At 37.8% G+C, this 25,692-nt stretch overlaps 1 protein-coding gene across 4 annotated transcripts in view; it reads left to right on the plus strand.

The window, feature by feature from the left end:
* Positions 1–25,692, plus strand: part of arl15a (ADP-ribosylation factor-like 15a) — a 232,326-nt gene that overhangs the window by 86,829 nt on the left and 119,805 nt on the right. For all 4 annotated transcript variants that reach the window (XM_015365070.2, XM_069187152.1, XM_015365078.2 and 1 more), the window contains exon 3: positions 921–980. In XM_015365070.2, coding sequence (XP_015220556.1) covers positions 921–980 — 60 coding nt within the window. The remainder of the gene's footprint in view (positions 1–920; positions 981–25,692) is intronic.

The following is a 25,692-nucleotide window of genomic DNA, read 5'->3' on the forward strand; positions in this document are numbered from 1 at the left end:
TGTTAAGGGTTTTCCCTTAAAGTTTGGAAGGGCAATATATAACTGTCTTATGTAAAAGCAGTCTAAGGTGTACAGCAATGTGTGTGATCAGGTTCTAGGGAAATCCCCCAGCAGCAGTTGCTGAGGCTATATAAGAAGCCTGTTCAGACTCAGTTTAATTTTCAATGGGAGTAAAGATTTTCCATTATTGTTGTTGAGTCTGAAAGCTCAGCTGTAAGTGCTGTCTGCAGAAAAAGGCAATTCTATGGTACTGACAGTTCATTTCAATGAAGATGCAATACAAAAATTTAGTTCAGTTGGGAATAGGACAATAGTCAGGAAAGGACAGGGACAGCGGAAAAGCCAAAAAATGATATCTAAATAAATATCTTTGTTTAAATCTTTACTAGCTTTACTATGAGGTTGCAGTTAGATTATGCCTTTAAGTATTTGAAGGTAAAAAACCTTATTGTGTCAAGATGTCTAAGATTCTTCTTGTGGGATTTCCCAGTGAAAATTAATACTAAAGGGCTAATTAACTTAAATAGTTTTTGAGCCTGAGCTGTTTACTTTTCCATATAGATATAATCCCACTTCCCTAATCTGTGGTCCCACTACAGCTGATTTTTTCCCAGAATTGCATAGTTCAGGAAGTGGAATTGTCATTTTGGAGGCCAGCCTAATGCTGTAAAAACAAACTTTTTTTTAAAAGCATTTCAGAAAACTTTAATCATATTTTGAGATACTGCAATCTATAATTAGATACTAGCCAGCCAACCCCAAAAAATGCTGTAAGTAAAAAAAAATGTTTTAAATAATTGTAATTAATTCATGTAGTTGTTATACTGTATATAGAGTTCCACATTCTATTCATTAATGTAATGATATGCTTTTAACTTTGAAACAAGATACAAACCAGTTTCTATGTCTTCTCATTTCAGGTTTTAGCATCAAAGCAGTTCCATTCCAGAATGCCATCCTGAATGTAAAGGAACTTGGAGGTAATATTTTGTAATATTATAACTTTATAGTCATGCGATTTTGACCAAGGAATGTTTGTGTTCATTTTTGCTCTCCAAGGGCAGGGAATTGGATTAATTTATCACACTTTTCATAGTTGTTAAAAATATACTTGAAGTATTAGTTTCAATTAAATGTTAACTGTTAAATGTTCTTTTTATGTAAACATATAACTGAAATGAAAAAACTGCACAGTCACAAATCGATTTTATCCTTTCCTAAGTGCTTATTTCTCTTATTTTTATCCTTTATGTAAAATCATAATTCTGTTTAATACACTATTTTACTTGCGTAATTATTGAAAATAATGCCGAAAGCATGTGTTTTCTGTTATCCTGAATCTTTTTTTAATTGAAAAATTCCATAGACTGAATTTCTTATATATAAAATGTTGAAACAATTCTACCAGAATTCCAAATATACAGACATCCTTTTATTTAATGTATAGAATACATCAAATACATTTCTTATATATTATATAAAATGCATATTATGTTTATATTTCAGGGAAATAAATCTTGTTCATTAGGCATTTAAAGCCTAGACTGCTAGACTGCTTTTAAAATTACAGTATATCATTAGTCTTGTGCATATTTCACTTCTGTTTGCATGTTTCCAATTGGTTTTAATTAAAAATTTAGAGGGGTCACCAGGATCCCATTTTCACATAATTTAATTAATAATTGTTGTAATTAAGAATAACAATTGATAATGCAGTATCCTTCAGTGTAATACCATCAATTCAGGATATTCTGTTTTATTTCCTTGTGCCTTCTGAGGAGCAGAAATGATAAGTGGTTGACCTCTTCTGAGTGAAATATGGGATAAATGCTTCTGTTATCAGGGATTTCTATTCCCTTTTCTGTTTTATTGAATGAGTTTTGTGTTCAGTACACGTGGGAAGAGCACAAGCAACCATGGTGCCAACACTTAAGAAGTGAGAAGGTAGTTTGGGATTTAAGTTTGGCAATCCTTGGCCTCTTGTGTCAAGGCTAAATATAAAGCAGCCAAATTATATTCCCCTTGCAGTTGTTATGGCTTGATTCTGTTTCACATGCATACATATCACTCCCTTATCTACACAGAGCTTATCTCTTGTAAAAAATAATCCCTTAGGCCAGTGGTGTCCTTGAGGAATTTGTTTGGTTGTTGACCAAGAACTGTCCATAAAGAGGGCTCAAGACATGTTTTTTGTAATAAAATTCAGTTTTCAGTCCCACTCTTTTTAGTCTGTCTGCCTGTTTCATTTTCAACATTCAGCCAAATGCTTAATCATTTGTTATATTCTTTGTATTTAATCATAAAGGGGAAGATCTATTAGACTAGAAACTTTAAGATGGAATGAAAGAAAATCAACTTGCTTCTTTTATAGAGTGCCTACAGTATATTCACTATTTTAACTTTTCTGTGTGAAGTTAAAATTGACTTGTTCATTTAGCTCCGATGTTGAAGCTGATACTCTTGCTTTTTTAAGAAACAGCTGGAGGTCACACTTGGATCAGTTAGTTACTAGTATCCAAAGAGATAGATGGACTCCTCTCATTTTATTTATTAGCTGAAGGTAGCAAAATAATAATGAGATTTTTACTTGTAAGACTCATAATGATTACAGTTTGTCAAAATGCCAATGTTAACTATACACCCATATGTGCCTTTTTTCCTTCAGTGATCTCCAGTTTGGTAATTAATTTGAGATAAAGTATTGGGAAAATGTACGTGAACAAAAGGTTTTTTTTTATGTTAACAAGGTCAAATGAAGATTGTTCATTATTATTCCACAAATATAGCCTTTGGCACCAGTGTACAGTTTGAGGCCTACATTAAAGAGCTTAGGTAGTATGTGGTGTCTAAAAGGCAACAATAAATTGTGAGAGTCATTGCTATGACTGTATCCTAGTATCTTTAAATAAGAAAATCTGTTTCAAAATTGACTCCCCTATGACATACTCTTACAGATTGATTGAAAAAGTTTCTTGATGTATTAGAAGAACGATAGGCTTCACTTTTAATAGGCCCTCTTAGCTAATGCTTATTCAATTTGTAAGTAAATTTTGTAAATGTGCTTTGTACAGTACTTCGTTTAGAAAACCAGTGGTAATTCAGTAAAAAAAAAGAAATCATACAATAGTTTAGAAGACTTACTGTAAAGGTGTTTTTATTTTCCTGTGGTAAAAAATACTATGTGTGCTACATATGTGCTACACCTACACAAACATCATGTTTGCAGGAAGCGTAAAACTAATGTGTAAAATATTTCTCAAAATTATCATCTGTATAAGCTGAGGAGTCTAAAAAAACTAGACAATGTATTTGATTAATGATGATTATAATTACATTGAATGGTTTAAAAGAGCACAAAACAGTAATTCAACTACAGTAACTTTATTAGTTAATAGTGTTAGAGTATACTACAGACTACTCGATTCATATAGCAATTAGAATGATATCTTATATACTGTAATCAAGCAAGGATGTGCAGCATTTTAAAGGAAGAACTGGTTATTGTGTAACATTTAGTTTTATCTCATAGATAGGGAAAATGTCAGCAGCTGAAATTATTATGGTAGACTATGGCTCCTTTCTTACTCAGTATGTTAGTGTACATACCTAAAGGAATGTCTGTATTTACTCTTTTGAAATAATCAAGACAGATCAAGGACAAAAGAGTGAGAGAACTGTTAGGAACCTATGATCACAGTATAATTTGAAGGATTCTATAAAGTCTAAAACAAAGAAATTACAATTATAAGGAAACGGAATAAGAAATGATAAAAACAAGGCTCAAGAAAAGTAGAAAGAGATAAGACATCATAAATTCATCACAAGTTTATGTAAATTAAAGGCTATAAAGAAGTGGCCAAATAGTTCTCTAAATCAATCAGGAAAAATATGCAGAGAGAGTGTGTACTTAATAAAACTATTAAAAAAGAACAAATTCCAGTTAAAAAAACTGAGTAGAATGAATTCAAACCACAAGTTAAGAAAAAAGATGAAAAAGGCCACAAAAGAGACAGAATGATGTTGCAAAGGGCAATGGAGGCTAAAAAATAAATGTTTTATCAGTACTACAACAGCAAAATATCATTAAAAGATGAAGTGAGATGTATAAAAACAGAAAATGAAAGTAAAATGGATAATAAATCAAATGGAGTTTTCACTTAAATGTTTACCAAGAAAGGAATCAAGAAAATTTCTCATGTGAAGTAAATATTCTATATTAAATAGTCTGCACAGAAGGGGTAGACGTTTTACAGGTGTTAGAACCACTTAAAACAAATCCCCAGAGCCTGATTTTATATGACCAATTGTAACTAAGGAAACAAGAGATGCTATTAATAGGCCATTAACAAAGCTCTTTCAACAGTCTCTCATGACAGGGGTAATATCCATTGACTAGAAAATTGCCAATTTTGTGCAGACCCATAAAAAGCTAGTCAGATATTAACAGTCAAATATATACAGTTAGATTTTACTTATATTACATGTAAGGTTATAGAAACAATAATTGAAACTAAACTAAAGATTCAATATACAGCAGTGGCATTCTTGCTTAACTCTTATTAGAGTGCAGAGCATAAGACATGGTGTATTTAGATATTAAGACATTGCAAACTTGTTTAATAGATCAGAGTAGAGATAAAGGGGGAATACTCAAAATGGGCTATCATAATTTGTGGGCTTTTCATAATTTACAGAATACCAAAGATACAGATTCTGGTATAGTTAGTAAACTAGTCAACTTTGCAGATTATACCAAAATACAAGGATTAGCACTGTAGAAGCAGCAAAATAAAATATAAAATTATTTAGACAAAATTCAACACTATTGACAGATAACAATTGTTGTAGGCAAAAGTGTTATAACAGGTAGTTACCAGAAAAACTACTGTATAAATTTAAGATGGGAAACACTGAACCTGACTAAGCAACCTTTTTCACAAAACATTTCATCTTCTGCACTATCTTTGGGAAGCAATAAAAGAGAGAAACAGAATGTTAGGATATATAAATGTAAAATCTAATTGGCATTACAAAGCACAAAACATTATACTGTACATTTCTGCTTATCAAATTACAAAAAGGATATTGCTGTGTTTTTAAAAGTCCAGTTATCGTAAAGAATTTCATACTCCGACAGGCTACAAAGAACGCAATCTTTTTTAATCTTGCACATGGAAAAGTACTAGAAGACCGGATCTAAGTATTTAGAATCCTCAAAGGCACTGACAAAGTCTACTCAGTGGATCAACTGTGAAATACAAAACTCAGAACAATAATGGAAACTAAAGGGAAATGCACCTAAAACAAAGGGCAAGAGGTATTTTTTGTTACCAAGGTTTATGGGAGTCTGGATCAAGGTACCCAACAACATTGCAGAAACTGATAACCCAGCTTGCTTCAGGAATAGGCTGGGTTAGATCCTCTAATCAATTATCTACAAACAGATAGGCAAGATGGTCATAATGGCCTTCTTTTTGTAAGCTTTTTATGTTTTTATGTCTCTGATCCTACATCTGTAAGTGTTCACCTCCCAATGTTCACAATGTTCACAATTCAGTGACATAACTACTAATTTTTTTAGTGCACATTGTTCACAGCAACAGAGCTAAATATTACACAAATTGATAGACATGCTTTTGGAATTTGTTTTTGCTTAATTTGTTTTGTGCTATTGTGTAATGCTGACTTATGTTACCCTCCCTGTTAGAATGTAAATCATTTTGCCACCCCTCAATTTAGCATACCATGGTCTGCTGACATGTTGAAATTTACTGTCATCATTCCTGTGAGGAAATGACTGTTGGGTGATGGTGCCAGATACTGGCAGATATATTAGGTACTGTAGTTGGGTCATTTTTGGTAGTGTAAACCAAGGCTCTTACAATTACATTAACCTGGTGTTCCCTCTTATCGTGTCTCTGAAATGCAATATATTTAAACATTTTAATTTTTGCTTTTTCATTCATTTGCATATTAGATATTTGCATATTTGTAATGCAACAAATATAATATAGAGGTAACCGTGAACTCCTTCTTAACAGGGAAAAATAAAAATCCAAAGTACACCTTGCCTGATTACAGTTCAGAATGGTATGACATTATACAATAATAGTGGACTCCAAAACATCTATGTATCTCATATTAAGTTGTCTAAAACAGCTGCCATTAATAATTAATAACAATTGCTTACACTTATACAACGCTTTTCTGTACATTCCACTCAAAGCACTTTACAGGTAATGGGGATGATGCGACGGCAGCCATAGTGCACCAGAACACTCACCACACATCAGCTATTTGAGGGGAAGAGAACAGAGTGATGAAGCCAATTCATAGATGGGGATTATTAGGAGGCCGTGATTGGTAAGGACCAATTGGAAATTTGGCCAGGATGCCGGGGTTATACCCCTACTCTTTTCGAGAAACGTCCTGGGATTTTTAATGACCATAGAGAGTCAAGACCTTGGTTTTACATCTCATCTGAAGGACGGTGCCTTTTTACTATCTAGTGTCCCCATCACTTTACTGGGGCATAGGACCCACATAGAACCCCTGCTGGCCCCACTAACACCTCTTCCAGCAGCAAGTTTTAGTTTTTTCCAGGAGTTCTCCCATCCCATCCAGATACTGTTCAGGCTCACATCTGCTTGGCTTTAGTGGGTTGCCAATTTTGAGTTGCAGGGTGATATGGCTGCTGGCAGTAATTTATTGATTCATCTTATTTATTCATTATACAATTTACAAGTTGCAGACAAAAAATATTTAAAGTCAATGTAAAGTCGCTTAATAGGGCTTTAGGCCACCACTGCAGCCTGTTTGATAGAGGCAAAAAATGCTGTCAGAAATGTCATACCAGAATATCTACCATTGGTGTCATGCTCATCAGACCACTGGACAATGAAACAAAGAAGTCATTCTCATTCTGGAAGAAACTCCTTCCAGCAGGAAAGAGATACCTCAACATTTGGTTCAACAAGATTCAGATAGCTTGATCAATAAAGCTTCTGCAAAATGCACAACAAGCCATGCTAGCCATAATAGGCAATGTCGCCTTTCTAGCATTTTTATAAATGACCCTAAGGATGCTGAGATGTTATTTAATTAATGCATGAGCCACACCTGTGTGAAAGCACTTGCTTTCAATATATAGTGCCGTATCCTTCCTATGATTTTGTGGAATTAAAATTATTCACTTTTTAAAATTTTATTCAAAACCTCAATACTCAAACTGAAGGCAGTAAGTTATAAGTTACAGTAAATGTCAGCAAAAACTGAAATATGCTGATTGCATAATTATTCAGCCTATGAACTCAATATTTATTGGAAAGACCTCTGGCAGCAATTAGGGCCACAGGTCTTTTTTAGTAAATCTTTATCAACTTTGTACATTGTGTTGTCAATTTTGCCCAGTCTTACTGACAGATTTGCTCAAGCTCTGTCAGGTTGCTTGGGGATTGTTAATGGAGAGCAGCTTTCAAGTCTTTCCACAAATTCTCAGTTTCAAGATTCAAGTCAGTATATTGACTGGCCAACTCAAAGACTTCTTTATTATTAAGCCACTCTATTGTACCATTAGATCATTGTTCTACTGAAAGATAAATGTTTGCCCCAGTTTTAAGTCCTTAGCAGATTGAAATATATTTTCCTCCAATTATTTGTACTTTATTTCCTCCATTTTCCCTTCAGTTCTAACAAGCTTTCCAGTCCCTGCTGAGGCAAAGCTTCCCCATAGCATGCTTAACTGTAGGGATGGTGTTAATTAAAAAAAGATGTTGTGTTGGGTCTGTGACAAATAATGCATTTACCGCACAACAAGATATAGTGGTCATATCTGACCACAACACCTTTTGTCACATGTTTGCAGGATTTTTGGTTTGCAAGGGCTTTTTTATATGCAGGCTTTAAGATTTTTAGATATTTTTTAGTACAGGCTTCCTTCTTGTCACCCTGCAATACAGGCTAGTTGTGAAGTGTTCTTGATATTGTTTTCACATTTCCTCTCATCTCAACCATTGAACTCTGTACTCTTTCAAGGTTTGGTCTCACAGTGGCATCGCTTAACATTTTGCTCCTTGCCAGGTTGCTCTGTTTGAAGAGATAGTCTGATCTAGGCAGCGTTTGGAAGATGCAGCTTCTATTTCTTGATGATTGAGTAGACTGTGTCCACCAGCATATTCAGAGTCTTAGATTTTTTTTTTGCCTTCTCCTGATCTGTGCTTTTCAATGGATTTATCTCAGACTTTCTTTGATAGCTCTCACTACCTGACCAAATAACCTCACAAAGACAGGTGTTTGTATCCTGGATATCATGAGAACCACTTTATGTGTGGCCCAAAGAAAGACCACTCGGCTAATTGTGTGGCTTGTTAGGGCACAGAAAGGATTTGGATATTTTCAGAATCATTCTTTTCCATATTTCTTTTATATTAATTATGTATTTACCTTTTTCGTTTTGTTTTTCCTTTGAACATGAGGGGTAGGTTGTGTAAATAAGTATTGCTGTTAAAAAGTATCATGACTGCAAGCAAAATGTGAAAGCAGTGGAAATGTCTGAATATTCTTGTAAACACTGTGCTTGGTGTTTCAGGTATTTCCATTTTCTGTCCAGTACATTTACCCCATATCTATTTAGAATTTAAGAACCAGGGGTGGAGGACCCAGGATTATTTTTTTTTGAATGCATAATTTTGGTGGCTATTTTCACTTTTTCTCTGTCATTCCCAGCCCAAATGTTTTAGTGTCTCCGTGGACACTGCAGTGGGTGAGGTGCATCACCATCACCATGGCTCTGTAGGATGAGGACTGATTATTGAGATTGATGGTATAACCTCATGGAGTTTTGGAGCGCAGGATTGTCACTGATGTCATATTATTGCTGAACTGCAGGTATTAGGTTTCTTTTGCACCAGAGTATCCCTTTAAGCCGGTAGCATTAAATCATGTGTGTAAAAAAGAATGGCTAATTGCTGAACTAGCTGATTGCTTTTTATATTTGTCATTACAAGTATACTTAGGTAGACATATTGTAAATACTTATTTGAACTTGGTAGCTTCTGGGAACATGACTGAAAATGCTTTTTAAAGGTATGTGCTATTAGTAATAAGGATAGGAGTAAATCACTACATTTGTACTTTGATCTGTACTTTTTCACAATTGTGACAAAATCATATTTTGGAAGTGAAACATTGCTTTGGTGTTAGCTGGAGCATGTATATTAATCTCTCTCAGACGTCTGGCCTTTTTTTCAAGTTATAACACTTTAGTGCTGTTGTAACAAAGGAATGAATAAAGAAGCCTGTTCAACGGGTGCAATAATATGATAAAAATCTGTACCATTACTCAACAATGCAATCTGTAGAAAACTAAAATAACACGTTTAAAGAAAGCTTTTCTATTAGGCTTACTTATTCCTGCCTCTTTGTTAAGTCTAGGCCCATTTCTAAATTTTGGAATACAGCATGTGCCATAACGTATGTTAAATATGGAAGATCTTACGTAAGATTAAATTGTTTATTTCCAGGTTCAGTGTTGTATCATCAGGGCCTTTTCTGATAGACTATCTTTGAAAAATTAGTAATCTGTCCATTAAAACAGTAGTATACTGTGCATCATTTTGATACAAATATCTTTTATATGTGGATAACTATGAATAGAGAAAAGGGAATGACATGATGGCTGTAGGTTATACATTGTGTATAAAATAATGTACTGTAATGTTATATGTATTAAGCATTAGCCATTCTAAATAAAAGGTTAGATTTCCTGGTTTCATTAGAAATAGCTCTCGTTTAAAACATTTCTAACACCCGCAGCTGTGGATCTTTGAAACCCAGAAACAGGTTATCTGAAAATATTTAACTTTTATCTTTTTCTTTTTTTAACCATAGAAATAATTACAGCCACAATGTGGTTTGTATTACTGTTGAATAATAATTGTACTGTGGCTTGGTAAGCTGATTATGTTTTGTGGTGTAGTTGTTCCTCTTTGTATAAAAACAATAGAAAAATAAATAAATTTGTTGTAATTTGTTCTTAGGCCAAAAGCAATGGGAGCATGAATCCAGCCTGATGTGATTTAAAGCTCCACATCCAATGGAAATGTATAGGGAACGTTACTTTAACATTCCTTGTCACTGAATCAGCATTCTTTTTGGGGGGTTTAAAGATAATACCGAGCTTTTTAGTGTCATTCCGATCAGAAAAAACTTAGGATTTTGACTAACAAGACTGGAAACATATGTTCAGAGTTAAAAATTGGATTATTTTTTTTTTAAAGGGATGCCTTTTTAGTAAGGAGCTACAGTATATCCAGGATTGCCAAAACAGCTTTGCACAATTGGCTAAGCACAACCAGGGCTTGATAAGTTTGAGTTGACCAACATAGTCTTACAAGGCAGCATGACAATGACCCTTAAGCCTTGACAGTTGGGAGTGTTTTAATGTTAGCAGTAAGAGATGGATCTGTCCTTATCTGTCCTGCCTTTTTTGAGCACATTTAATGTTGTCTTCATCTTTCCCATTTGGGTACAAAAGGTAAACTAAGGCTGATTGAAAATTGGGATCTTTTTGTAAGAAATTGTTCATATACTGTAGATGTAACTGTGGTTCATCAAAACTACAGTACCTGCATCTATCCATCATACCACAGTTCAAAACTAAGAAAAAATAATGTGTATTGCATTTCTAAGAGAAGCCCTGAGTGGTTATGCAAAACAAACAGAAATAAATAATTTGATATAAATATTTTCACTTCTGATTTGTTACCACAATGATGGTGTTCTGTGAAAGTGAATATTTTAAATTTTAAAAATTGAAATTATATTTTTTCTACATGAAAAGTTATATCCTTTGAAATCTAAAGATTAGTTTGATTCATAATTGCAGAACAATTTTATTGTTTTTAAATTCAGATACAAAACAGGAAGGCAAAATAAGGGTTTGTTTTTTTTCAATGCTAGTGAACTTGTGTCATGCTTGTTGCTGTTGATGGAGAGGCAGGGAGAGCTAGTATATACTCAGTAGCTGTCCACACCTACAGTACACTAAACTGTCTTTCTGTGATAGTTACCGTGGTTATTAACTTGACAAGGGTCTTGTACTACCTGGAGGCAATTATCTACCACACCTCAGGTGGTTCAGGTGACTTAAGTCATGCTCTGGCAGTGCTCAGGAACTCTGCCATACTGCAATGTGTCCACTGCTCTTTCAGGAGAAAAGCACAGTTTTTTTTTTATTTGTCAAATAAAACCAAGTCCAGGCAGACACTGGCACAAAATTACATATCTATATACAGTAGGTGTAGCTGACGTACAGTGTAAATACTAGCTCACCCCACCACACACCTGTGGCCATTAGTATGATACTTTAATCCTAACTGTAACAACACTTCTGGTCATTTTTTACCTTCCTTAAAAAAGGTTGTTGATTTTCATTATACATTAGTTAATATGAAATATGCTAATGAAAAGAAAGGAATGCGCTCAGCACATTAACTTCATTCAGCTCCTGTCTTAATCTCCAAAGCCATTTGAGGCAACAGGCCTAAGAATTCACATTAGTGTATGAACATTCTGCAATACCTAATCCAATAACAGAATTTATAACAGTTTTGAAATTTTTATAAATATGCACATGTACACCTTTTAAAAAAATCTATGAGCTATGGAGTACTGCAGATAATTCTGCATTCTGTCTGGCTAACAAAGTGGGTACTGTTTATGAGAATGTCATACTGTCTGGATAAGAAAATCTCTGAGGAATTGTTGCTAAGAAAATAATGAAAGAATTTCATGTGAAGATAGTGTCATTGTCCCCCCTGCCTACCCTTCACCCTCCAAAAAAAGGCTGCAGCTTTGTCAGTTCATAATGTGCTCACTGCGAAGACTGCAGTGACTGGTCTGTTTTTTGTTAAATTCACTTCAAAGAAGATTGCTTTGACTACAGTTCAACAATAAAAGTTAAACTTGGATTAGCAGCATGTTTGCATTTAGTTGAAGGTGCGGTTCTCAGAAACTAAAACGGGGGTCATTTTAGGAGAAATAAAAAATGGAATACAACATTTTTCTCTCTCTGTGTAATGCTTAAATTTACACAGACACTCACATGTCTGTAAGCACAAAAACTCCACAGACTTTTCATTGTCAGGCGTTATTGTAATAAACTATGATGGGTCCGTTTCGTTTTTGTGTAGATTCAGTGAATTCTCCTTCAGCCTCCTGTTTTTGACCGGCTGAATGACAGATCAGCTGGGAAAATTTTAAGTTAAAAATACATACCTAACAAGAGAAAAAAGTTCCTAATAAGGAGTTCCCTGAATGAAATTATGGTCAGACCCTTAATGTGACAGGGGGCTTTCTGTTTCCTCATTTCACCAGCTATTGGGACAGAGAACTTTGCAATAGATCATCTAGCATTTCACATGTGTATTTCACACTGGGCTCATTTTATCTCCATTAAAATTGATGCTTAGACTGAAGATAACAAACGTGCCCTTATTGCAGTTTCATGTTCCTAGGTTTTCTGAGCATGCTGTTGAGTTAACTAACAAATTCATTATTATTAATTTGGTAGAAGGTCACTTCATGACATATGATCCATTCAGGCTTCTTTTTTACATTTTCTTTGTCTGTAAGACCAGTTACATAACCAGGTCAGCAGTGTGGAGTAGTGCTAGGGGCTCTGGAGTTAAAGGCACAGGTGGGTACAGTGCTGCTCTAAATCCTTCCATTCACCCCAACTAGTTCAAATAATACCAAAGTGTGTATGTAGAAAATACACAAAACCCCTGCAAGTCACTGTGAGTAAAAGCTAGGTAAGATGCTAATTAAGTATTTAACACAGACCACGATGGTAATGTTCAATAGTAACATTTCTGCATTTCATGAGGCAAAAAGTGATGCACAGTGATAGTCCCCGTGATATGAAGGTCATTTTCAGTTTTTATTACAAATTAAATGCACGACTGTGGAATTGTGTAATGGTAAAATTTGCATTTCAAGCAATATGATATATGATGTATAACATTAAAGGCTGAATTTAAAATTGTGATACCTACCATGCTTTGTGCTGATTGAGTCACTAGCCCTTCATTTTTTAAGTAAGTTATCAAGATCAGACTTAAAATTGTTGTGGGAAATTCTTCATCAGAGGAGCAGAACACAGTCTTGTGCAGATTCAGTTTTACTGAGGTCAATAAGTCCAACAATGCGCACTGGGCCTGCCCCCTCAGAACAGACAAACTTTCCCAGCTTTTATATATAGTCAGAAGAGTGCTTGTCCTGCTCTTTGATATGTACAGTAATTACTCCTTGTCCTACTCTGTCTTGCTGTAGGTTCTGTCTTTTGATATGCAGCAGACATTGGTCTGCTGTGTCCTGTTTGTGGGTGTTGTTCCAGTCTTTTATTATGTAGCGTTAAGTCACTGGGGCAGCTAAAGCAAGTCAGCTTTATGGCATCTTAGCGTAACTTTTGTTGAATGCTAAATCAACAGACCCCAGCAACACCTCTCACAATGTGCTTAAGTGGTGCAATTGTGATGCTGGGTAAGTGAGATACATGTCCCATATATTCATATATATTCAGTCCCTCCTGTTAACCACCTGGCGATAGCCCTGGTAGGTTACCTCTTACCCTCCATGTACACATCAGCAGAACCCATCGACTCATTTGACCTGACGTTTTGGGTAAGAGGTAAACTCCTCTTACAGCATTAGCTATTCCCTATTGGAAGGACCTGAGCTTGGGAGTTTTAGATTTGATTTCCTGAACTCTGTTGAATAATTGGTAGTGTGGGTCACTCCTCTTCTCTGACTAGGAGGACCAATTAATATTTCATGAATAGAAATCTCACAGTTTGGTAATGAATAATGATGTTAGTCACAGAAACTAGCACCGAGGCTCCTGATGTGGCAACTGCCCAATGTCTCACCAATTGTGTCAAGAGCTATACACACCAATCATCACAGAGTCTGCCAATCTCATCACTATTCTGTGCTCCAGACTGACTTTTAATTTCCTCTTCTTGAATGATTGTCCTGCCTGTTAATTACTGGACACTGCAGGCTAAACCACTTATCCTAGTTCTCCATCTTCAGTCACTCCTCCAGGAGTAAATCCTTCTTAATAAATAAATTCTTCATATTTACTTGAGGTCATTGGGGTGATGACTTGGTGGTCCACTAGGTCAAGTCCATCACCGAACCCAAAAGGCCAGATTTCTTTGTCAATCCAGTCCCTCCTGTTGGGAGTTGAACACACTTTCCCAGGCCTCAAGCAGATTAATTTGAGTTGCGTTTTACGACTGATAGGGTAACGGAAGCAAGGCCTTCACTCTTCAAGTGCTCAGATATCATAATACCTGTAATGAGATTATTTAGAAAGCAGCTGCTGTCTTTGGACTCCGGGAGGAATCCTGAGCATAGGCACGCACTCACACAAATAGTGGGAGACGATATAGACTCAATGCACACAGCACCCCATTAATTTGAATCCAAGGCTAAGCAGTATGAGGCACAAATGCTAATCACTTTGAGATTGTGCTGACCCCATATATTTCAACTTTGTTTCAGCTAAATTTATATAGCTAATTTTATACAAATTCTATCTGGCTCATTTACTGTATATATGTGAGTCATTTATGTCTACCTCTACCTGTACTCTGTTAGTATTTGTATTTATACATTTTAGATGCTCTTATATTTTCTGTTCACGTGAGTTGCTTCTTGATTTACTTTAATCAAGTCTCTAATGTCCAGCCAGTCCAGCTGGCTACACACACTCATACAGTATACTCATCTTTTTAAACTCACAGCCACACACTGAGCTCTTTCACCTACACACATGCACACACAAATACACATACCTGCACACAAATTAATAAAAAACATCTATGGTATTTTGCATTAAATTAGGAAGTTGTTGGATTGTGTGTTGTATTTCATGAATATTTTAGTTATAATTTTGATTATTGTTTTAGTGTAAACGTGGTATACTTTTTACCTTTACTTGTATCTATTTTAACAGCTGTGTAACTGTTAATTAGCACAACATCAAGTATTCCATTTAATTTCTTTTCAACAAGCAATGTTTGTTACTTCCAATTGGGTTGCAATCCATTTTTATTACTTATCGTACTTTTAAACACATGTTCTGTGCTATAGTGTGCTGTATTATTCTTTCTCATGTCGCCAGGGTTCTGTCCTCTCCACACGTCACATTCTTCTCCATCATCGCTACCTCTCACAGCCCATCACTGCCTTTTTTTAACCCTTTTTGTTAGCCACACAACCCCTTCTTTTAACTTTGCTTTTTTCTTGTTTGACTACTTTTCTTCACTTAGCATTGCTTAACAACATTCTTGTGAATTCCTTTTCCATAGTCTCATAATTTAACAGCGCTACTATTGCCATTCTGTTTTATTTCTTATTATATCTTAATACACAGCTTTTGTTTCCATGTACCCTTTACCATCTTTACTTTAGTCCTTATAATACTCTGTTTAAACTGGACTAGATACCATCTTCAGATCTATCAGTGCTGCCAGCGTCGCTGCTGGTAGACTTACAAGTAATATAATAATAATAAACTTTATTTTATATAGCGCCTTTAAAGGTGACTTCTCAAAGCGCTTTACAGGATGACAATAACAATAAATAAGAAGACTACAACAATAAATAAGAAGATTTCACAAGATAGGACACAATTATAATTACAGCAATACAACAATAACAATAGAGGAGACCGTGGAAGGTGGTATTAAGAAGAGCAGAGGGATGAAGAATGGAACCAGTTAAGTAAAGGCTTTTCTGAAGAAGAAGGTTTTGAGTCTGGATTTGAAGGAGTTTAGAGAAGGTGACTCTCTGATATCCTTGGGCAAAGAGTTCCAGGGCTTGGGGGCATAGCAGGAGAAGGCCCTGTCGCCCATACAATGTAGACGGGCTTGGGGGACAGTAAGGAGGGCAGAATTTGAAGAGCGGAGGTTGCGAGGTGGGGAGTAGGGCGATAAAAATTCAGACAGGTATTGAGGTGCCAAGCCATGTAAAGCCTTATAGGTGAGCATGAGGATTTTAAAGTCTACGCGGAATTTGACCGGAAGCCAGTGCAAGGATTCCAGGATAGGAGTAATGTGAACACTTGCACTAGACCTGGTCAGGATTCTGGCTGCTGAAGTTTGGACATACTGCAGCTTGTTCAGAGTAGATTTAGATACCCCAGGGAGTAGAGCATTGCAGTAGTCAACTCGAGAGAATACAAATATGTTGATCAGCTTTTCAGCCACAGTTAATGATAGCATAGGGCATAGTCTTGCAAAATTTCTAAGGTGAAAAAAAGATGTTTTAACAGTATGCTGTACATGTGGGTAGAATGTTAAACCAGAATTGAATATAACCCCAAGGTTTTTCAATTTTGATTGAAGCTCAGGTACAGAGCCACCTACAGACAGGGTTAAAGGACTGGCTTTATGAAGTTGATGGGGGTACCAATAAGCATGACTTCAGTCTTGTCACAGTTAAGATGAAGGAAGTTTTGAGTCATCCAAATTTTTATGTCAGAGATGCAATTTGATAGAATAGAGTCAGCCACATCAGTGTCGGGTTTGGTATGGATGTATATTTGAGTATCGTCAGCATAAAAATGAAAGCTGAGGCCATGTGATCTTAAAAGCTGACCAAGTGGGAACATGTAAATGCTGAAGAGCAAGGGGCCCAGTATTGAGCCCTGGGGGACACCAGACTTGACAAGACCAATTTCAGACCTGTACCCATTGAGAGAGACAAAGTGACAGCGATCAGTGAGGTAAGATTTAAACCATTTGAGGGCAGAGTCAGAGACTCCAAACACAGTCTCGAGACGAGAAAGTAAGATGTTATGGTCAACAATGTCAAAGGCAGCACTGAGATCAAGAAGGATGAGTATGGAAAGAGAACCAGAATCAGAAGCTATTAGGAGATCATTGGTGACTTTGACTAGGGCGGTTTCTGTGCTGGGAAATTGGCGGAAGCCAGATTGGAGGGGTTCGAAAAGGTTGTTTGTCATGAGGTGGTTATGTAACTGAAGTGTGACAGCACGTTCTAGAATTTTAGAGAGAAAGGGTAAGTTGGAGATGGGGCGAAAGTTGTTAAGATTGTCGAGAGCCATGTTAGGCTTCTTTGGCACGGGGGTGATAGCAGCAGTTTTGAGGACCGTTGGTACAATGCCAGTGCTCAAGGATTCATGTATAATATTGAGGACAATAGGACAGAGAGAAGAAAAACAGGACTGGAATAAAGTGGTGGGAATGGGATCTAAAATAGATGTGATGGGTTTCATGCGCGTAACTAGTTTGTTTAGGGATGCTGAGTCAAGAAGAGAGAAGCTGGAGAGACGGGAACCAGAGAAGTTGGATGAGGAGGGAGGAGGTGTGGAAATTATATCCGTAGTGGAGAAAATGCGATGCCGGATGTTGTCAATCTTAGAACTAAAGAAATCTAAGAATGTGATGCAAAGTTGTGATGAGGCAGGTAATGTGGTAGGGCAGTTAGGCTTGAGCAGTCTGTTGATGGTGGAGAAAAGATGTCTGGGGTTGTTTTGGTGATTTTCAATGATGTGAGAGAAGTTGGTGGATCTAGCAGACTCTATAGTGACCTTATAATCAGATAAGTAATCTCTCCAGGCCTGATAATGTACATTTAGGCAGGAAAGACGCCACCTACGCTCAAGTTTGCGAGAGGCTGCCTTCATGAATCGCAGATGGTCATTGTACCAGGGGGCAGGGCGAGAGAAGGAGATGGTTCGAATTTTTAAAGGAGCAAAGGTGTCGAGGGTAGATAAAAGAGCATTGTCAAGTAACTGTATTTTGTCCTCTAGAGGGTCAGAAAAAGAGAAACAGGATAAGGAGGACAGAACAGAATTTGCAAACCTTGGGTGATCAATTGATCACCAGTTGCAGAAATTTACAGAGCGTGAGGGGGAAGTGTTTGAAACGGGTAATTCCAGATTGAAGAGAATGGCTAAGTGGTCAGAGAGGCCTAGATCAAGGGGAGAGCAGTGGGAGACAAAGGAGTCATTTGCAAATACTTAGATCTAAGGTCCTTTGTTATGTGTAGGGGTACAAACAAACTGAGTAAGGTCAAAGCATCCCAAAAGAGAAAGGAAGTCTTTAGCCAGACTGGAAGAGGTTGAATCAATGTGTATATTAAAGTCCCCTAGAATAAGGATCCTTTTAAATTTAAGGGATAAGAATGAGAGAAAGTCAGCAAACTCACCTAAGAAGACTCCACTGGGTTTGGGTGGTCTGTAAACTGTGGCAATAATAGTAGATTGGGGGATAGAAACATTTAAAACAAGACACTCAAAAGAAGAGGGAGGAGGTATAGTTATAGGACTTAGACTGTAAGAAAGGTTGTAAATAACAATGATGCCCCCGCCTCTGCCTGAAAGACGCGGAAGGTCAAACAAACCATATCCAGGAGGAACTAGTTGGTTGAACAGGAGTCCATCGTTTTGTTTGTGCCATGTTTCGGTTAAACACAGAAGGTCCAGTTGTTTTTCTTTGATAATGTCACATAAAAGAAGAGCCTTGCTGTTAACAGAGCGGGTGTTGAGTAGCGCTGATCTGGCCAGTCTCGGGGATGCAGGGAGAAGCGGAGTGCGGTCCAGGTGCAGTACCGAGAGGAGATTTTTTAGATCGGCGCCGGTACGTGATGGACTTACAGACGTGCGCCGAAAGGCAGGGATAGAGACTCCGCAGGCAGACAAACGAAAAAACGGCGTCCTGTGCTGCGATGGATGTCACGAGTTGGTCGTAAAATCCCAGTAAAACGGCAGTAATCGAATGTGTCTTTGACCAAGAAGTAGCTTTGTTTTAGTTGAAGAAGTTGCAGTGCAGTGTACCTCAGAGACATGATCGATGAATCGAGACAGGAAGGAAATCCAGAAAGGCGGTAGCAAGTGGTGAAGGTCTTCAGTTGATTAAGTTTCTAATGCATTGGAAGTCGCATCTGTGAATTTGTAACGTGGAGCAAATAGCGTGAAGCGGATGAAAATAGATAAATTAGAAATCAGTGTAATCGAGGAGAAAAAGGAAAAAAAAACATAAATAAGTAGATAAAAATGAAAAACTGGTGAGAGGAGCGGCAGCCAAATGCGCCAGCGTTCCCTCTCGACCGGAAATGACCGGTCGAGAGTACCCTTGTGAAGCAGTCAATCAGTGAATATGAGTCTGGTGTTAGCATACAGGGCCAATTTCTCACTTAACACTCAGTAGTCACTGGTGATTAAACTGCTAGCACAACTGGTCTAAACTCATATTATTAATAATATAATCCTAATGATATTATTAACCTTAGCTTTCTTAGGGGTGGACTCGGAAGGAATCTTGCTGACACAATACTGTCGCTCAGCTCCCCTTGTTCCGTTTAGGGACTTTGCCTCGCCACAGGGAGAAAGCACCCTGGATTAGAGACGCGCCCCGAGCTCAGAGGAACTACGTCTTGTCTTGGTTTCGAAACCAAGCTCAGAGGAACTGTGTCTTGTCTCGGTTTAGGGATTTTGCCCTGAATCTCACAGAGACGTGTCCTTACTCTTTTCCCTATTAATGATTCTTTATATTTTCCCTATGTTTCCGGTCCTTTCCTAACGACAACCTAATTGGGTGGTAACATAAAAAATATACTCACTCTGTGTGCCGTCTGGGAATTACCGGAGACCTGGAGAATCCTGTCAACGCCAACCTTGGCGAGAATCGCTACGCCAACTGTTGTGGGAAATTCTTCATCATAAGAGCAGGAAATCAAATCTAAAACTCCCAAGCTCAGGTCATTCCAATAGGGAATGGCTAAGGCTGTAAGAGGAGTGCAAATTACCCAAAACATCAGGTCAAATGAGTCGATGGGATCTGCTGATGTGTACTTGGAGGGTAATGGGTAACCTACCAGGGCTATCGCCAGGTGGTGAACAGGAGGGATTGAAGTGGGACATGTGTATATCTCACTTATCCAGCATCATAATGTCACCACTTAAGCACATTGTGAGAGGTGTTGCTGGGAGAAATCATGATATTAAATACTGCACTGACATTTGTGTACCAGAAATGAAAATTAGGTCATTTCCCAATCAGAAACTGTAGTTCAACAACGACATTCGCAATAAAATAAAAGATAAATCCACCGCGTTCAAAACGGGGGCGCCAAACGGAGCTACAGAGTGCGGCTTGAAACGCAGTGCGCTAACACCCGGAGGCTGTGGCAGGGATTACAGTCAATCACAGGCTATGAGGGCTGCAGCCAGGAGATTGACACGAACAATGCATCCCTGCCTGACGAGCTGAACCATTTCTATGCCTGCTTTGATGCTCTGAACACGGGCAATGCTGAGAAGACCCCAAGTGTGCAGGGCGAGTTTGTTCTGAAACTCTCAGAGCAGGACGTGCAGAAGACTCTGAGCAGGGTGAAAATCCGTAAGGCTGCAGGGCCTGATGGGATACCACCTCGCGTCCTGAGGACGTGTGCAGCCCAGCTGACCACTGTTTACGGACATCTTTAACTCCTCCCTGTCACAGTCCATGGTCCCCACCTGCTTTATAAAACCACTATTGTTCCAACCCCCAAAAAGGCAAAAGTGACATGCCTGAATGATTACCGCCCAGTAGCATTAACATTTGTGGTGATGAAATGCCTGGAGAAGCTGGTGTTGTCACACATCAACTCCTCCATCACAGAGTCCGTGGACCCCTTGCAGTTCGCCTACCAGAACAACAGATCAGTGGATGATGCCGTCTCCCTGGCTCTGCATACAGCCTTGGAACACCTGGACACTAAGAACTCGTATGTGAGAATGCTGTTTGTGGACTACAGTTCAGCATTCAATTCCATCATACCCAGTCAACTGGTGACAAAGCTCAGGGGATTAGGTCTGTGCAACTCTGTCTACAACTGGCTGCTGGACTTTCTTATCGAGAGACCACAGGTGGTGCGGATAGGCAATAAAACATCAACACCACTCACCCTGAGCACTGGAACCCCACAAGGGTGCTGTCTGAGTCCAAGGTTGTACTCCCTATTTACCCACGAGTGCACAGCAAGACACAGCAACAACCGCATCATTAAGTTTGCAAATGACACCACTATAATAGGACTGATCAGTGATGATGACGAGTCCACTTACAGGGATGAAGTCGTACAGCCGCTTAGGTGGTGTCATCACAATAACCTGGACTTGAACATAAAGAAAACGAAAGAGCTAATAGTGGACTTTCGGAGACACAGGCCATACACTCACAGCCCACTCAGTATTGATGGAACGGAAGTGGAAACCACCAGCTTTAGGTTTTTGGGAATTCACATCTCTAAAGATCTAACCTGGACTGTGAACACTGACTATCATGAAGAAGGCTCTGCAGTGCCTTCATTTCTTGAGGTGCCTCAAGCGATGGGGGATGCCAATACATGTGTTGGTGAAGAATTCCATTGTACCAGTACCGGTTACATATGGCAATAAAGTTCAAGTTCAAGTTCGATATGGCAATATAATTCAGAAACTACACTACTGGAAATAAAGAGAAAAGTGGGAATATAATGAAAATTAATAATCATAAAATTAAATTGTATTTTAGATCAGTATGTTTTTGTAATAGTTGCCTAAGGTTGCCATTTATTAGTTGCCTTTAATGATATTATGTTAAACTGCTCAAGATCTTGAAATAACTGTCTAGTAAGATGCAAATTCATAAGAAAAGGGTTTCAATAGAACTTCCCAAACCTCAGCTTCAGCATTTGTTTTCTCTCCTTAACAAAGGTTTCCAAGCTGCTAAATGAACACTAAAACCACTTTCTACTTAAGGATATCTTAGTGTTCTTGAAGAAATGTTAATTCATACTTTTAGCCAAATCAGTTTGCTGGGTTGTCACCTACCATATACAAAATTTGAGCTGAGGAACTTGACAAGGTTTGGAGTGTCTGGGCATTCTTCCTGTATCTCTTCTGTTGTCAGCATTATCTGTTTCACAACCTTACCCTCCTAGTTCTAAATACAGAACTGAATAATGCATGAGGCTAGGCTTCAATCTGTCTATAGGAGTAGCTAAACTCCTTAATTAGCTCAACCTTTGATTTTTTTCTAGCCATGTGACATTTTCTTACCAAACTGTTCACTGTTTATTGAAAACTAGATATTTTGCAGTCCACTAAAGCTTAAGCATTGTCATTGCAAGATTTCTTGATTGCAAATAATATTTTGTCTATTTGTGCTACAGTATGTGTCTAATTGGCTCACTTGGAAGATTCAACTGACACTGTATTCACTTCTGTGCAGTGGCTCAGCCTGAGGTGGGCACAGACTGGAATTTATAGAAAATGTAGATACGCCAAACTGATTTAATATGTAATGACACCCTTTATGATAGATAGATACTTTATTGATCCCGTGAAGGAAATTGCAGTGCAACAGCAAGTTTACACAGACAACACAGCCACAGTGTAACGAATGATACAATAATAATAATAGTACAATACATACAATACAATCAGTACAGTGAGGGGTGCACTAAAAGAGTTACTCACAGTCCGAACACACACAGAACAAACTAGAACAGAACAGTATGCAGAAAAATCGTATCACACATATGAATATAAATATAGATGTAAATATAGATATAGATATACAGTAAATATAAATGTATTGTACGGGTCCCTGGCATATATTGCACAAAAAATGGTTGTAAACGGGACAAGAAAGAGAACAGATGTAGCAGTAGATATGTAGATGAGTTCAGTCCAGAAACAGGTCACTGTCAATGTTGCCTCTGCCCAGACGCAAGGTGGATGCGTTGTACAGTCTTATGGCAGAAGGCAAGAATGACCTCCTGTAGCGCTCCCTGTCGCACCATGGATGAATCAGTCTATTGCTGAACGTGCTCTTCATTTCTACAAGCCTGTCATAGAGGGGATGGGAGATGTTGTCCATGATGGCCTCTAGTTTGGACACCATTCTCCTCTCAGCCACTACCTCCAAGGGGTCCAGGTCAGACCCAATGACAGAGGTTGCTCTCCTGATGAGCTCGTTCAGACTTTTAGAATCCACTGCTCTAATCCCAGGGCCCCAGCATACCACTGCGTAGAAAATGGTGCTCGCTACCACCGACTGATTGAACATATGTAGCATCTTACTACATACATTGAAGGACCTGTGCCTCCTCAAGAAGTAAAGTCGGCTCTGTCCCTCTTATAGATGGCCTCGATGTTCTTAGACCATTCCAGTCTATCGTCGATGTGCACTCCCAGGTACTTGTAAGAGTCCAACATCTCCACACCACTCCCATGGATGTAGACAGGAGTATGTTTGACCTTTTCCCCCCTGAAATCTACCACCAGTTCCTTTGTCTTTGTTACATTCATTTCCAAGTGGTTCTCCCCACGCCACTCCACAAAGCTGCTGACCAGTCCTCTGTACTCCTCCTCCTGCCCACCCTTGATACATCCCACAATTGCAGTCATCTGAGAACTTCTGCAGGTGGCATGACTTTGAGTTGTACTTAAAATCCGAAGTATAGAGGGTGAAGAGGAATGGAGAAAGAACTGTCCCCTGAGGAGCCCCTGTGTTACTCACTACCTGTTCAGACACACAGTTCTGAAGTCTCACAGACTGTGGTCTGCCTGTCAGGTAGTCAGTGATCCACGAGGTCATGGAGGCATCGACTTGAATCTCCTCCAGCTTCCTCCTTAGAAGTAAGGGCTGTATGGTATTGAAGGCACTGGAGAAGTTGAAAAACATGATCCTTACAGTGTTGCCAGCCCTGTCCAGGAGTTGGCCCTTTGCAGCATGTAGATGATCGCATCCTCCACACCAATACTGGGCTGGTAGGCGAACTGTAGGGTGTCCAGTGATGAGCTAACCAGGGGTCTCAGGTGAGATAAGACCAGCCTATCCAGTGTCTTCATGACGTGAGAAGTCAGTGCAACTGGTCTGTAGTGATATGAACTACAGACCTTATCACCTTACAGATAACCTTACAGATAAGGTGATATGAACACAACCCTTCAAATGAACATCTCACAGTCTAGTGGACACGTTGACAAAGACTAGACCATTGGTATAAGTTTAAGAATTATATAATGCCCAGCTCCAAGATAGATGCAAATGTTTAGTCTTCTTCTTCATACAGAGTATCTCCTGTACTTTTCTCTGTATGTCATGGTGTTCTTTATAATATGGTAGAGATCTATACATTTATCTCCAGTTTATATCTTTGAGCCTCAGAAGTCCCATGTGTTTGCAGGCTATGTGTTTATGGAGTGGCTATCTTGATGTCTGGATTTCATGGTGTAGATCAATTAAGAATATCTAGTAACTTCTATACAAGGGAATGAGCACAAGATAGCACTGTACGCAGATGACGTTTTATTATATCTGGAGGATCCCACTAGTTTATTTCTAGAAGTAATGAAACTCTTAGATAGCTTTGGCTTGCTGGCAGGCTATAAGTAAAATGTTCAAAAAACACAAATTCTAACTTTTAATTACAACCCTCTCGATTTATTAAAAGGCAAATACCACCTTAAGTAGGACCAAAGTTCAATGAGATATTTAGGAGTCTATTTACCAAAAGATATTTCGGTATTAGCAACAATTTATTATGGACCCCTTATAACTAAAATTAAAGCAGATATATTGAAATGGAACCTAATCCCCTTTATGAGTTTCAGTTCTAGAATTGAATCTGTAAAAATGAATCTACTGCCTCAATTACTCTCCCTGTTTAAGTCTCTGCAAAACAATTTTCAGAATGGGATAAGATGATTTCTAGGTTTATTTGGCAGGGGAGAAAACCTAGAATTAGATTAAAAACATTGCAACTTTCTAAAGATAAAGGGGGTATGGCTTTACCAAATTTGAAAGATTATTATTATGCATCTCAAATTAAACCTCTCATTTATTCCTGTAATCCAGAATATCAAGCCAGATGGAAAGATATTGAATTATCCCTTGTAAATATCCCCCCAATTCAGGCACTATTACAGTAGGTAATAGGAATTTAGACAAAATTACTGAAAAAATATTCAATCCGTCGATAAAGTTTCAATTAAGGACATGGAATATGAACACAAAAGAGTATAATTTAGGTGAGGCAGTAAAGATACTCAGATGGTGCGCCTATGATATGGAGTTTAGACAAAATAAATCGGATAATAGATTTAAAATTTGGATTACAAAAGGAATAACTGCATTTTGTAACATAATGGATAAGAATCAGTTACAAAGTTTTCAGTATTTGAAGGAGAAACATAATTTGGATAATTCATATTTTTATAGATATCTTCAAATGTGCCACTATTTTAATAAGGAGATTATAAGGGGATAATTAGATATTGTTAATGATGGGATAGTGAAAATAGTTACAGAAGCCTACAAATCAGAATTAGGTAAAGGTATTATATCTAGATTATATAAAAGTTTAATGGAAAAGAAATCATATTCTACAGAGTATATAAAAGATAAATGGGTGAAAGACAGTGAAGTTAGAATTTTGAATGAAGAGTGGCTTAGAATTTGTGAATTTTAATGGAGATGTACTAACTCGCATTTATGGAGAGAGTTTTGCTGGAAAAACATTGTTCGATTTTTCATTACTCCGAGTCAGAAGGTGCACCATATGGAGGAAAACTCTTAAGTGTTGGAGACAGTGTGGAAACCAAGGTGATCATTGGCATATATTCTG

The sequence above is a fragment of the Lepisosteus oculatus genome, chromosome 3, assembly GCF_040954835.1.
Source record: "Lepisosteus oculatus isolate fLepOcu1 chromosome 3, fLepOcu1.hap2, whole genome shotgun sequence".
NCBI classification, from domain to species: Eukaryota; Metazoa; Chordata; class Actinopteri; order Semionotiformes; family Lepisosteidae; genus Lepisosteus; species Lepisosteus oculatus.